The sequence below is a fragment of the Notamacropus eugenii genome (genome assembly GCF_028372415.1).
Source record: "Notamacropus eugenii isolate mMacEug1 chromosome Y unlocalized genomic scaffold, mMacEug1.pri_v2 SUPER_Y_unloc_7, whole genome shotgun sequence".
Taxonomy (NCBI): Eukaryota; Metazoa; Chordata; class Mammalia; order Diprotodontia; family Macropodidae; genus Notamacropus; species Notamacropus eugenii.
In genome coordinates this window covers 353,066-367,134 of record NW_027325145.1, presented here as the reverse complement: position 1 = coordinate 367,134, position 14,069 = coordinate 353,066, and the positions used below count along the sequence as shown (strand labels likewise).

Genomic DNA, 14,069 nt, shown 5'->3' with positions numbered 1-14,069 from the left:
AAGCATACTAATGTGCTGTTAGTGGAGCTTTGAAATGGATCATTACGAAAAGGCTGTTAAACTGTGCATTGCGTTTGTTTTTGTTTTTACAAAAGTAACTCTTTGTCACTTTCCGCTACCACTCAGTGGGTACCTGTGGAAAACTGTGATTTCTGACATGAGACTGGCCTATCTTCTTGTTTTTGCTGTATAATTCATTGATAACACTGCTTGCTGTTGTTCTTTTTCCATAGTTCCTTCTTGGTTTTGAGTTGTTTACACTCACTATTATCGTGTTGTCATTAGAAGAGATAATGGCATGTAGTTGAAGTTTTACATTGGTCTGCATAAAATGTTAGAATAGGAATAACGAAAACAAAGATATCTTGTCCAATGGGTAGAGCCTCCTTACTGTTATGTCACAGAAAAAACATAAAGAACAAGCACACAAAATAAAAAGGAATATGGGGAAAGGGATATGTATCCCTACTGAACTGAAGTGTACAAGTTTTAACCCTTCTTTTATTCTTCTATGAAGATTGCTGTAATAGTGGGTATGTGCCACAGCCTTTCTGGATCTCAATTATCTATCAAAGACAGTGTGACTAAACATCATTCAAAGTTCCTTTCACCTTGCAATCATATCTTTTCAGACCATGAATCTATCACTAATTTCTTCAACTCTACAAAATTTGCATTTTACCAAAAAGGAAAAGCATTAAGTTTTTACCTTCAGAGTTTTGTCCAGGGTTCTTATGGTTTTTACAATAAAGCCTATAAAATAAAAGTTAAATATTATGCAAGGAATCAACCACATAAACCATTTAAATTTTGTAAAAAGGTAGAGTTTCTTGTTCTTTGTAAAACTCTTAGATTCGAATAAATTCCTTATATTCAGTTCACTAATAGAAAAACTGATTACATATTTACAAAAAAAGATAGAACATTAAAAAAACTGGAAAATAAAGGAAAGTAATCACATGTAAATCCCTTGTGAAGGTTCCTCTTGCATCTGAGCTCTGTCATGTAAGGCACAGAGGTAGTGATATGTTCTGTGACATGTTTTCACATCACATCCAATTGTTGCTCCTGGACAATGGCATAAAGAACACATCTACAGCAACATAAAATAATTACAATCAGATTTTACTAAATGTATATTGCTAGATATTATTAGAACAGATATATAGCACATTTTTTCTAGGAAAAAAAGATCACTTACTGCAGCAGTTGTGATTGATAGTAACAATCAGTGATTTCATAGGGATTCATATTGCCTTTGCAACTTACTTCAAGTAATTACTTTCACTTTATGTACTGAAAATTGTGTCCTGTATCAAGCCCCATCTATTAGTTATTAATAAAATTAAGTGTAATAATCATGCTGTAAATCAGAAATAATGAAGGAAATGCAAATCAAAAGTACCCTGTAGTTCTACCTCATGGTCTGCAAACTGAAAAAGCAACAACAAAAAGTTGATGTTAAGTATGTAGGGATGTGGAATGATAGCATAATAGTAATAATAAGTATACATTAATGATAGAGCTGTGAAATGGTGCAAAATTTCGCAAACATCCCCCAAATAATTATAACAGCTGTTTTTATGGTAGACACTGGAATTGGAGATAAACATTTCCCATTAAGTGGGAAATAGATAAACTAACTGTGGTATATGAATGTAATGGAATACTAATGTGATGTAAAAACTTACATGTAATGAATGTAAAGGATTATGCAAAAGTCTGCATGAACTGACACAGACTGAAGTAAACAGAGTGAAGCATATATGGCAACTATGGCAATGTAAATGAAAAGAAAGTGACACACCATACAATCAAAAGTAAATGTGACAAAATTCATGAAATCAAAAAGGACTCAGATGGAGATACAAGACTTTCCTACTGCCCAATTCACTTTTTTGTAGAAGTGGAAAGACAAGTATTACACACCTATTTCTTTAATATTGCTGTTTAGTATAACATTTTTTCGATAACTGCTATCGAATAATTACTACAAAACAGAAGTTTTATACTAATTCTTATTTGTTTCAATTATTTTTTCTTTTTATTTGAAGATTGTACATAAAATGCTACCATGTGCAATATCAACAGAAATCTGGAACATAAGGTTGCGCTGAATTTGGAGCACAAGTTAAATTTCTTTATAAATGCTTGGTACAGGAATATTATTTTTGTTATTTTCCCTGTGGTTTTTAACATTCTTTAAAATCAGATACATTGCAACTTCCAGAAGTCAAGATTTTTCTGTTATAAAAATAAATGTGGCCGTTTCAATTTAACCACGCATGTGCAATAGGAAGGCTGGCGCATTTAAAAAAAAAGCGGGCGGGGGAGGGGCGGACAAGAAGGGAGACTTGCGCATGCTCTGTAGCTAGGTGACTGACGCGCTGTTTACGCCGAGGAACGTGCCCACGTTATCATACGTCTAGGTAATTTTTCGAGTTGGTTCTTTGTCTAACGCTTAAATTTTCTTTTGGATTATAGAGGTGAGTTACTGCGTTTGAGATGCTTCGTTTTTTTCCTGATTATAGAACTATTTCTAGAAATTGGGATATAGTGGGGTCTACGAAGGGTGGAGCACCTTTTTAAGAACAAACATAGATGACAGTAACGTTTTACTCTGAAGCTCATCGTAGTGTAATGAGTAGAAAACAGTTATTATAGGTAAAACAAATGATCAAATTTGAGCTATTGTTTACCAGTTAATTAGCTGTTAAATATTATTATATATTTTTATATTTCTGAAGAAAACACTTCCTTTTCTGAATTCTGCCCCCAGGGATTTCTCTAGCCTCCTTTTAAACACAATTTTTCTTCTTTTGGGAGTTGTTTTTCTTTAAATATTACTCCTGCTTCGCTTTCTTGCTTTCATCATTAAGTATTTTAAAATTATTTCAAAAATAATCCAAAGTTCTAGTAACAGAAATATTTCAATTAAGAACTTTGTTACATTATTGCAAATTTCAATTTCTGTTCTATGTAGTGAACGATACTAGTTAATAAACAAATGTATACATCATTTTTTAAAATCACAAAAAATTGGAAAGATAAATTAAATATATAAAATACTATGATAAATACAAGTGAAAATGAAGCAGTCCCTGTTCTTACACTCAGGAAATTATGCATAAAGAAGATTTAAGATTCAACTCTGATAAGTTCCATTATTTTTAGTGTATGGTGACAAAACAAATGAAAATCTCTTTTTTCCACAGACAGAATCATATCAACTTCCTAATTCTGAACTTGAAACATTTGACAATCAAAAGAACTTTGGTGGCTATGACTTTAAATTTCAGGGTGTAATCTTTGTGAGGTAACTAGACCAGAACTTCTGTATCCACAATAATATTTCACACATAACATTTCCTAAATATTTTAAGCACATGTTGATTCTGTATGAATAGTGACTGACTCATGACTGGAAAAAAAAAATCTAGAAGTAGGGCATTAGGCTTCATGAAATTAATTGCTTTTAATTTCATAACCTAAAGTTGTGTAAAGGTTAAGATTTCTGATTTGTTGACTTCAGGTTCTAAAGGGAGCTACTGTTTAAAGTGCTTTGATTCGGCCTACCACATGCTGTCTCCTATATTTCCCAGAAATAACTATTTGAAGAACATCTTGTGCAAAATCACAGATTTATGGTTGGGGTACAACAAATAATACAATGTAGCACAAATACAAGGTAAATAGAAATGACTGTAAACAAAAAAAAGATTATCTGAAGTTGAACTAATCTTATAAAGCATCAATAGTCACTCAAAGTTCTACAAAACCAAACTGACAGACTTATGCCTTAAAACATTGACCTGATAATTTATATATGTTGTGTTTTGTACAATGAAAAAACAGAAGTCAAGTTACAAACTTGTTATCCTACTCAAAAAGAATGTAGGTCTAATCTATCATTACTTTTCAATAAAAAGAACGTGGATTCCAATCCACATTAAAGGGGTATCAGTGCCCCTGCAAACCCTAAATCTGTGATTCTTGTAAGGCTATATATGATTTTCTTATCAACTGCTACCAGCCCTGAAAGTGGAACAAACTGCCTAGCTGAAGAAAGATAGACAAACAGCAGGCACCTTATGTCAGGTAAGTCAAACCACCACCACCTTAACCACTATCACACCTTGATGGGGATAGACCACGACTGAGAACAACAGTCTTGGGAATAGCAATGCCTTCCCCTTCCTGCTCTCTGTGGTGATGCAGCCTGGGGACAGTGCTGCAGCTACAGAAGATCCAGCTGGTCCTTGCTACCACATTCCTTTCCTCTGGCCAGTGGTTCCACGCCAGAGGAGTAGATTTTATCAATGGAAGTGACATGAAGGAAGAAACACTAGCATCTACTTTGCCACTGAATTCCTCTATTAGATTACAGTTTGAGAGTCAGAACTAATTGATTTTCTCTGTATATACCTAGTACTCAACACAGTGCTTGACACAAAGTAGGCACTTTAATGAAAAGATTATTCATTCAAAGAAATTCTAAATATATGTAAATACACAAATGACTTTCTCATTTATATAAATATAATGACTTCCTAAAGATTACAGAACCTTTATAGGGTAGAAATGGGATTCAAAGTTTAACACTATTAACATGAAGTGCCAAAAAATTTTTTTCTGAATTAAAAAATAAGTGAGCAAATTTATAATTGTTTTAAAAACTAAAATATATTTTATCTTTACAGGTACTTTATATTATTATGTGACAAATCATTAAAGTTAAATTTAGCAGTTTCCTAAGAAATACATTCGTTTGTTAGGGACGGCATAGGAAATATTTTTTAAAAACCCACATGAATCATTCTCTCTTCACACGTAAAATGAGTGACTTTATCTAACCAAATACATGAAACACATGATTAGATGCTTGAATATCTCTGGGAATATCAAAACGCAATCCATTTTGTTTTATATTTGTTTTTTTATCAGTAGGACTTCTCATGCCCATAATACACAATAAAAGCTTTTCATTATTATTTTTCAGAGAGGTTATTTGTTAAGAATTTTTTAATGTTGAGCTTCAGTTGCATCTCTTGACTTCCAAATAATTATTGGTTTCCCTCCAAAACCAAGCAAAAAAATCCAACCTAATCTTTCTTTTACTTGATATCATATCTTTTATTTCAACAAACCTACTTTATACTCCTCAAGACATCTCCTTCCACACACATGGCTCCAGAATTCTTCAAAAAAGGAGAAGCATATGGATGTTTTCAATTTTTTTCCATAATTAGATTAGGTGATTATAAATACATAATGTTCAGTTTTGTTTTAATTTTTTAAAGAGTGTAGTAGTTATTGTGTATTTTGTTTTTCTGATTCAGATTACTTTATTCTGTATCAATTCAAATGATATCCCATTACAAAATTTAGCTATTCCTTAGTAACTGGACATTAGACTTGAAAGGAATCTTATTTATTTTGGTTAACCAATTTTTTCAGAGGTAGAACTTCATATGTACATAGAGGAGAGTCATCAGAATATAGTATCATAAGGAAAAGATCTTAGGGATCATTTTAAGATAAAAGTTCTTATCATGGGAATCATGGCTAGATTTTAGAGGATCCATGCACTTGAATGGATAAAAATTACAACTTTGTTTTCAGTAACTCTGTAGTTGAAATTTAGCTTTTCCTTCAATTAAAAACATGATTCTGAGAAATACGCCAATATAGTCCATGCCATTAAAAACAGTTAAGAATTTCTGAAAAACCTGGAAGCATTAAATGACCTGAATTGGATTGTACAAAGTCTTCAAATGCAGTAGTGTTTCTAGTTTACCATATGAAGTTCATACAACTTTGAGTAAGACATATCAGGTGTCTCTGTTTATGGCTAATAAGATTTTGCCTCAAAATTAATGACCTTGCATTTTTTGTGTGTGCGTTGTAGTTTTTTTTCAGTTATTAATCAAAAACTATGTCAAGCTCAGGTGGACAGAAGAAAAGCTGTTCAAGATTGCATAGATGTGCGTTTTGTAAATCTAGTAGTGACAAGGAATGTGGACAGCTATTAATATCTGGAAATCAGAAAGTAGTAGCTCACCATAAATGTATGGTAGGTATAATTTTGAAAAATAAATTATGAAAATATAGATAGTTGCTAAATGTTAAAATCTTTCCTTTCTATTGAATTATATCCATTTTATATATTTTAAAATATGCATGATGTGATGGCAAGATCTGAATGATTTTTCAAGTGTCTTTTTGTATAATTGTAGCTGTTTTCATCTGCTTTGGTATCATCATATTCTGATAATGAGTGTCTTGGTGGATTTTCTGTTGAAGACATTCAAAAAGAAATAAAAAGGGGCAGTAAACTGGTAAGTCAGAATTTCAATATTTAAAAGATAAAAAAAAATTTAACTTTAACTAAAACTTTAAGGCACTGACAGGTTAAATAACATGTTTTTAATCACCTGGTTATATATTAGTGGCAGGTCAGGTGTTTCTGTTCCAAAGCTGACCCTTATTGGAATTTAAAGTTTGCTGGATATTTGAAGCAGGTAAAAGTATGAACAGAGATAATTACAGTAAACATTTAGTAATAGCATCAAAAACTGGGTCCAAAAGAAAGAACTGCAGATGGAAGTTGTATGGAATTGCACATTCCACATAGGGTTAACAGAATGCAATAGACAGTAGGTTACTTTGTCTGGTACACAGTGGGAAGAGCAGTGAAGGAGAGTAAAGCCATAAGAACTGGATACATAAATTATTATTATTGACTGAACCACAGAGAATACAAAGAAAAATGAATAGGTACCTGCTCTCAAATTGATCCTATCCATTTGATCTGGGAAGACAACAAAAAATAAAAAAAAATGCAAGAAGATGTTTTTTTGAGCTTAGTCTGAGATATGGAGGTTACGAAGAATGTGAGTTCACATTTTTAGGAATTTTGAATAACAAAAGGTCTTGGTGTTAAGATAAAAGTTTTAGTTTGAATTTCTAGAATGGTAGTTCTTAATCTTCAATGAGAACTATTTAATTCCTTCTATGATTGTTTACCTTCCTAAAATCAATATATACTTTCTGAATAAAAAAGAGGTTACTAAGGTGGATGGATCTTCTCCCAAATATTCTACTTTAGCCCTATTCTCTTTTTCCTCAGATTTTATAGGTTGAATTATAGTGTTTATGCAGATAATTTTAACATCTACCTAACTTTTTAATATGTTCTGTAGCTCCCCTTCTGTCAATCCTCAGCAGTGCCTTATGTTTTACAGAAAAAATAATTTATTGTGGCCTCCTTTCCTCTTCTGTTCTGATCTCTCATCACTCTTGGGCTTTCTACCTGTCCCCTTTCCTTCATCTCTGTTTCACATCTCTACTTCTTAAAATGATCTCATTCCAGCCTGTGTCCTCTAACATATTGCCTCCATTGTTACGGCCACTCTTTCACTTCTTTTTTTAAATTTTCTTTCTAATTTAAAGAATAAAACAAGTATTTCCATAAAAGAAGCTAATAAAAAACATGATTGCACATGAAACTGCAAATTAACTGTGTATAAACTTGCTATTTCTTTTAAATACTCAACAAATTTGTCATGTAAATTTCTTTTTTTCTACCCCCTTCTGCTCTAAAATGACCACCATTAGACACAAATATGTATGTGAAATCATTTTGTACACATTACAATTTATTTGGATGCAGATAGTATCTTTGTTCATATGTCCTTTATCATTAATTAGGGTATTTATTTATTCAAAATCATTCTTAAAACAACATTGATGTTACTGTATACAGTATTCTTCTTGATTCTTCTCTTGTTTCTTCCACTTATTTTCAATCTTTCCTGTTTCTCTTGACTATTAATCACCTGGTTATATAAAAAGCCTTTTTTAGGATAGATTCCTTAGCTTTTTCTCCTCTTACTTTTTTTTTGGAAGAGTAAGCTTTATTGACTAATGAAAAACTGAAGTGATGAATGTGGAAAACAAATGAAATAGTTTTTATTTGGTTAATCAATTAGTTATTTTAGTTTATTCTTACCAACAAAAACTGCATAGTTCAGCAGTTGTACAGTATTAACCTTACACATTTTTTTAAAACCTTGAAAAGTTTGTGTGTGTTGATCTTAATGGCTAATGATCACCTATTCTGATCAGACCTTTCAGTTTCTTGTGCTTTTTCTGTGACCCTGATATTTTTTAATTCTGCTTGTAATGACTTCACTTTTGATCTTTCTTGATGTGCTACAGCATGAAGGTAGCTCATTTTTGATACTTTGTGATTCATCAAGTTCAAGAAGTATTTCTGCTTTGTCTTTCATTTCACCTTGTAACATTTTCAGTAGTGAAGAATTTCTTGTTTATGCTTCTTTATATTTATATTTATATTACTCCCACTGAGTAATATTATTTTTCACCTTCTGAATTTTAGCATCTGTCCTTTCAAGTTTCAACTTTAGTTTTTTGGTTCTTCCATGCTTCAGCAACATTGTCAGTTATTTGTCTTTTGGTTGATGATTCTTTCTTTTTTCCTTTTTATTCATACTTTTTGATTGAGGTAAAGCATTTTCATATTCTTTTTTATGCTCTGTTTTGCTTAGTAACAATGACATCAGCTTCAAACATTCCAGGTATAAGCTGTTCATCTCTTCATCTCCACTCTTGCTAATTTCCTTCTTGGAAGTCTTTCTTAAAAGCAATAAAAGCTCATGTTGAGAGCTACAAACTGCCTGGGAGAATTTCTTTTTTCTTCTTTTTTTTGTCATTTATTTATTTTAAATTTTCAACATCCATCTCCATAAGATTTTGAGTTCCAAATTTTGTTCCCATTTCTCCTTTCTGCTCACTGCAAGACAGCATGCATTCTGATTACCCCTTTCCCCAATCCACACTCCCTTCTATTACATCCTTCCATTCTGTCATCCCCATCTTCTCTCTTCTCCTCTAGGAAGAACTCCATTACCTGTATTTCTTATTTCTCCTGGCAGAGTTTCTGAGGAATCTTCTTAAAAGCAGTATTTCTGAGCTCATTTGTTTCACTCTCCTGCTGTTCGTTCTTTTTTTTTTCTTTCTTTTCTTCTTTTCATGTGTGGTTAGTTTGCTCCTCAAAGTTTGGGACTTTCCAAGATTGTGACCTCTTCGCTTCCAAGGCTCAGAATCAGAACCACCGACATTGTTTACTAGGAAGAGACTAAAATGAGAAGCAGTAGTGGGAACAGAAGCCAATGTAAAGACTTAAGTCTTAAGTTAAGTCTGTCAAAAAAAAATTTCTTATTTGTGAACAAAAGCCAACTTTTCCAGTCCTGTAGTGTTAACAGGTGCACCAAATCTCCTAGCACAAGGTAAAGCAATGAAAGAATCTGGATAGGCTGTATTTAAGACCACTGTTCTCCTCTATAGTTTCCCCCTCATTCTGTCCTCTTCCTCTTCCTCAGCTTACTAACTACATGGCAGCTCCTCAAGCCAGATTTTCTACACATTGAGTCTGTGGCTTCTCTCCTCTTACTTTCTTAATCCTTACATTCTGGCTTCCAACCTCATCATTCTACCAAAACTATTTGCATGGCCAAAAGATGGCTACTCTTTTACTAGTTAGTCTCCCTTCGCTGGAACTGAAACTGAACTTTAAACCTACTGCACTCTGAAACTGAGACACTATAGGGCCCTTACCCCCAGTCTAAAGACTCTGGTCTGGACCTTCCTGGCTTAAGAAGGAATATCTACAGTAACTGTTGCTGTTTCCCTCCAAGCCTGATGTCTTTCTTTTCTTTGCTTCATTAAAGGAGCCATCCCCTGATTACTTCTTAAACACACCTATTCATGTGCATTGCCTCACTCTAAGTGAGTATCTGAATACATCTTGGCTTAAAGGACCCAAGATCTCCGGCTGCAACCTGAGCAACCTCCATTCTACGTGACGAATATCTGATGACTGGATTCAAATGGCTCTCAGAACAAAGTGAAGTGCAACTCATGTCATCATTTCTCTGATGGCATGGTCTTCCTTGGCAGGAAGGATGAACACAATACAACAACCCTCTCCAAAGTTACTGTTGACCTCATAGTTGCCAAATTCTCAATGCTTATTTTCCTTAACCTCTCTGGTTTTGGCACTTGAACACTACCTAAGTGCTGCCACTCTGCTTTCCTTTTGCCCTTTGTCATATAACCAAAAATATCCCCTTGGGCCCTCTTTTGCTCTCCTTCATTTCATTCTCTTTTTCATTTGCTGATCTCATCAGCTTCCACAGATTCAGTTATCATCTGACTTTCCTGCCACAATCTGTGTGCTGACTTCTAATCTCACACCTCCAACTGTCTTTAAGGCATTTTAAACTACATGTAGTAGATTACATTGTATATGTTTTATTTGCATAGTTTTTTTTTCTTCCATTAGATTGTGAGTTTCTTGAAGGCAGAAACTGTCTTGGCTCTTTTTTGTCTCACTAGTGTTTAGTCTCTTGTAAGGAGATACAAATAACAGGATTTATGTAATTTGTTTACCATATTGTTTTGTTGACACCTCTTCTGACCTGTCCCTCCCCTTCAGTTTGAGCTTTCCTTTTGTGTATTATCTTTCCTCATTAGATTATAATCTTCTTGAGTATGAAAGAACTGTTTTTCTTTTTTGTATCTTGGCACATTTACTAAATATGTATTTGACAGACTTACTGACAACTGCAAAAAATGATCTTCCTAAAGTACATGATACACTAACTACAAGACTCTCTTTTACTTCCAAGATCAAATATTGAATTCTCTATTAGGGTTTAATAGACCTTCATAATCTTTCCCTCCTAACTTTCTCTGCTATGCCTAGAATGTTCTTTATTGTCATTTCAATTCACATATTGCCCTCTGGAAATGATTTTCTCTGTCATACTCTGTACAACCTCCCCCTATGTTGTCATGTATATATTTCATATATATGTAATTGTTTGGATGTTGTTTTCCCCAGTGAATTATGACCTCCTTGAAAGTAGGGACTTCTTTGATTTTCTTAGAATCTCCAGTGCTTAGTAACCCCTTTCTGTCCTAAATGGTGGTTTGTATTTTTAATCTAGTATCCTGACATCTTTTTTCTCATTTGCTTTTAAGAGAATGATATGGGTAAGTGGTTTTTGGAGCAGTGAAATGTTATTTAATATTTCAAGCAGAAACTAAAAAGAAGACTTTTAATAGACTCTACATTTTCCTTTCCTTTTACGCCTGATACTGTTATTTTCCAAGAGCAATCTGTATTTATGAATTCTGATGTACTTCCTTCATCTGCTTGTATGGCTCTTCAAAATATATTACTTAGTTTATTATAAAATGGTAAAATGAAAAGGAATATGACTATGTCAGTATGTCTTGATAAAATCAAATTATTGTTTGAAGTATGTGATGGGTTATATCACTATGAGCATAGAAAGAAGCTGAGTTTTGGTTTGATGCATACCATTATTGCAAATCATACATATCTTGTAAATCATGAATTTGAGATTCTAATTTTTTAATTTTTCAGATAGCAATAAAAAATTATTCACATGAGCAAATCATTTTGGAATTAGGTGACACTTTTTTAGAGGATATGTAAAAATTAAAATGATCCTGTTTTGCCATTAGAATGAATTCCTTTGTCTCTGAATATTATAATATTTATTTCTTTAGTGTTACTATCTGCCCTGAAATAACATTAGTTCCCATATCCAGCAACAGTGTATTGTATACCTGTTTTCTTATGAATTTCCCCATCCTTTATAGCCATCTTGTCATTTTGCTGTTGTTTTTTTGGCATCTTAAGCAATCTGTTGTAGTGTTTGGTCATAAGCTCGTCCATCAATAAATCTCTCAGAAAATGTATTACTTGTCCAACTAAGGATGACAGCCTTTTGTTTTGAAAATCATGCACCAATTTTGAGCTTATTTTGCTGTCGAGACTTGCTTATTTTTTTGAACAGTTTTTTGTTCAATGGTAAGTTTATCTGTGGACATTTTCTTCTGACTATCATGTACCTAATCTGTCTTTTTCTTAAGCGATATCAAATTGTTTTGATAAGTTCAGTTTGTAATGTAGTTTGAGAAGTGGTACTGCTAGATGCCATTCCTTTTCATTTTTTTTTATTGCTTCCCTTCACACACAAGCTTTTGTCATGATTTTTTTTAGCTTTATGAAATGATTTTTTGATAGATTGGAATAGCAATAAATTGGTAAATTAATTTAAGGAGTATTATCATTTTTATAATACTGATTTAGACTAGATATGGCAATTAATGCTTCCTGAATTATTTAGATATCTCTTTCCTTGTATGAAGAATGTTTTGTAATTGTGTTCATATAGTTTCAGTGTTTTCTTGTCAGATAGATTTCCAAGTATTTTGTACTGCCAAAAGTGATTTTAAACTAAATTTTTCTCCCTATCTCCTCTGGCTAAGTTTTTGTTGGTAATATATGATGATTTACACAAGTTTGTTTTGTATCCTGCAACTTTGATGAAGTTGTTAAATGTTTAGATTAATGTTTTCCAAGTAAATCTTCATAACCTCTGCAAAAAAAAATGATAGTTTTGTGTTCTCTTTACTTGTGTTTACTCCTTCAATTTCTTTTTCTTGTTTTATTGGTATAGTTATTATTTGTAGTACCATATTGAATAGTAATAGTGAAAATGAACATCCTTCACTTCAATCTTGTTGTAGAGCTATCTAGCTTATCCCAAATACAGATATTGCTTGCCCTTAGTTTAGAGAAATACTACTCATTATTTAAAGAAATCTTTGTCTCCTTCTATGGTTTTTAGCATTTATAACAGGAATTGCTGTTGTATGTTGTCCAAAGCTTTTATTGCATTTCAGTAATCATACAATATTATTAACAATCAATTATACATTTTTCTTAACATTAAACCAACACTACACTCCTGGCATAAATCCATCAGGGTGTAGTTGATGATCTTTGTAAAGTGTTATTGGTCTCCTTGCTAATATTTAATTTAATTTTTTTTTTTTTGTATCAGGATTCAGTAGGAAAGTTGGAGGTTTCTTAATGCTTGAATTGTTTACTTCTGGCTCCTTGCTTTTTTTTTCTTTAACTGGACTTCTGGGAATTTTCATTTAGGGATTTCAGGAAGTCACTAGTATATCCTTTCATTTTCTACCTTGTCCTCTGAATCTAACATTTAGACAAATTCTTTTTATGATTTCTTGGAAGTCATCTAGGCTCTTTTTTTGTTTTGTTTTGTTCTGGTATTAGGGTGATTCTTAAATTGTTCTTCAACCTCTTTCCCAGGGTCAGTTGTTTCTCCTATGTAATAATTCATATTTCTGTTTTTTTTCCTGTCTTCTTTTCTTACTTTATATTATTATTCATCGACTATTTAGACTCCTTTTGGTGAGTCCTATATTTGGAGGTGTCATTTTTCTTCAATTGGATTTTTAATTTTTTCCAAACTATTAGTTTTCTTTTCATAGCTTCCTAATTTTTGCGTCTTTTCTTATTTTTTGTATGCTGCTTTTACTTGGTTTCTACAATAATATTTTAGTTTCCTGTTTAACTCTTAGTGTAACTATTACTGGAATTCTTATCTTTGAGGATTTGTGTTTTCAAGTCATTTCGTTCTTTTGTATTTGTGACCAGTTTTTCTTTTGAGATTATAGCTATTTTTAGTTTTTGATTTTTTACAACCTATTTGTCTTTGGACCATGAGTGGACTATGTACATTTATGGGGGATTGAGATATCTGGAGTGAATTTCTGTTCTCTTATGTCTTTCAGTTGTCCCAAAGTTGTATGATCCAAGGGTAGGTCTGTTCACTGCCCTAGTGGTCTGAGATCTGCAAGTTTCTGACCTAGGTTTGTTTTTTCCAGTAGATTTGACTCCATCATTTGGGACTCACTGAACGTCTTTTCTAGGTTTAGTGACACTCACTTACCAGCTCTGTTTTGGTTTTGGCTTCCTCATTCTGATTCTGAGACTAGAGATGCACATTTGTTTCCACAACTTGTTCCTTGCTCAATCAGAGTGAAGATTCACGGTGCAGGAGAAGAGAATCCAGGATAGAATTTTGAGGGACACTTATGGATAGAGGGCATGATCTGGAGGAGGATGTAGTAAAGGAGAC

The 14,069-nt window shown here is 32.8% G+C and overlaps 2 protein-coding genes and 1 pseudogene across 10 annotated transcripts in view; 1 reads left to right on the top strand and 2 right to left on the bottom strand.

The window, feature by feature from the left end:
• The window catches only part of LOC140517019 (PHD finger protein 6-like), a 30,531-nt gene extending 28,143 nt beyond the window's left edge, over positions 1-2,388 (bottom strand). For all 3 annotated transcript variants that reach the window (XR_011971441.1, XM_072627866.1, XM_072627867.1), the window contains exons 1-2: positions 960-2,388; positions 710-753 (exon numbers count right to left, since the gene is read on the bottom strand). Coding sequence is in view for 2 of the 3 variants with exons in the window: in XM_072627866.1 (XP_072483967.1) it covers positions 710-753; positions 960-1,093 (178 nt within the window). In the remaining variant the exon portion in view is untranslated. The remainder of the gene's footprint in view (positions 1-709; positions 754-959) is intronic.
• The window catches only part of LOC140517018 (PHD finger protein 6-like), a 46,074-nt gene continuing 34,392 nt past the window's right edge, over positions 2,388-14,069 (top strand). For 2 of the 7 annotated variants that reach the window (XR_011971440.1, XM_072627864.1), the window contains exons 1-2: positions 3,429-6,073; positions 6,237-6,338. Coding sequence is in view for 5 of the 7 variants with exons in the window: in XM_072627864.1 (XP_072483965.1) it covers positions 5,936-6,073; positions 6,237-6,338 (240 nt within the window). In the remaining 2 variants the exon portion in view is untranslated. Of the gene's footprint in view, positions 6,074-6,236; positions 6,339-14,069 lie in introns of those variants that run through there. The other 5 variants (XM_072627860.1, XM_072627863.1, XM_072627862.1 and 2 more) reach the window with 5 other exon arrangements.
• On the bottom strand, positions 8,111-8,735 carry LOC140517017 (G kinase-anchoring protein 1 pseudogene; annotated as a pseudogene).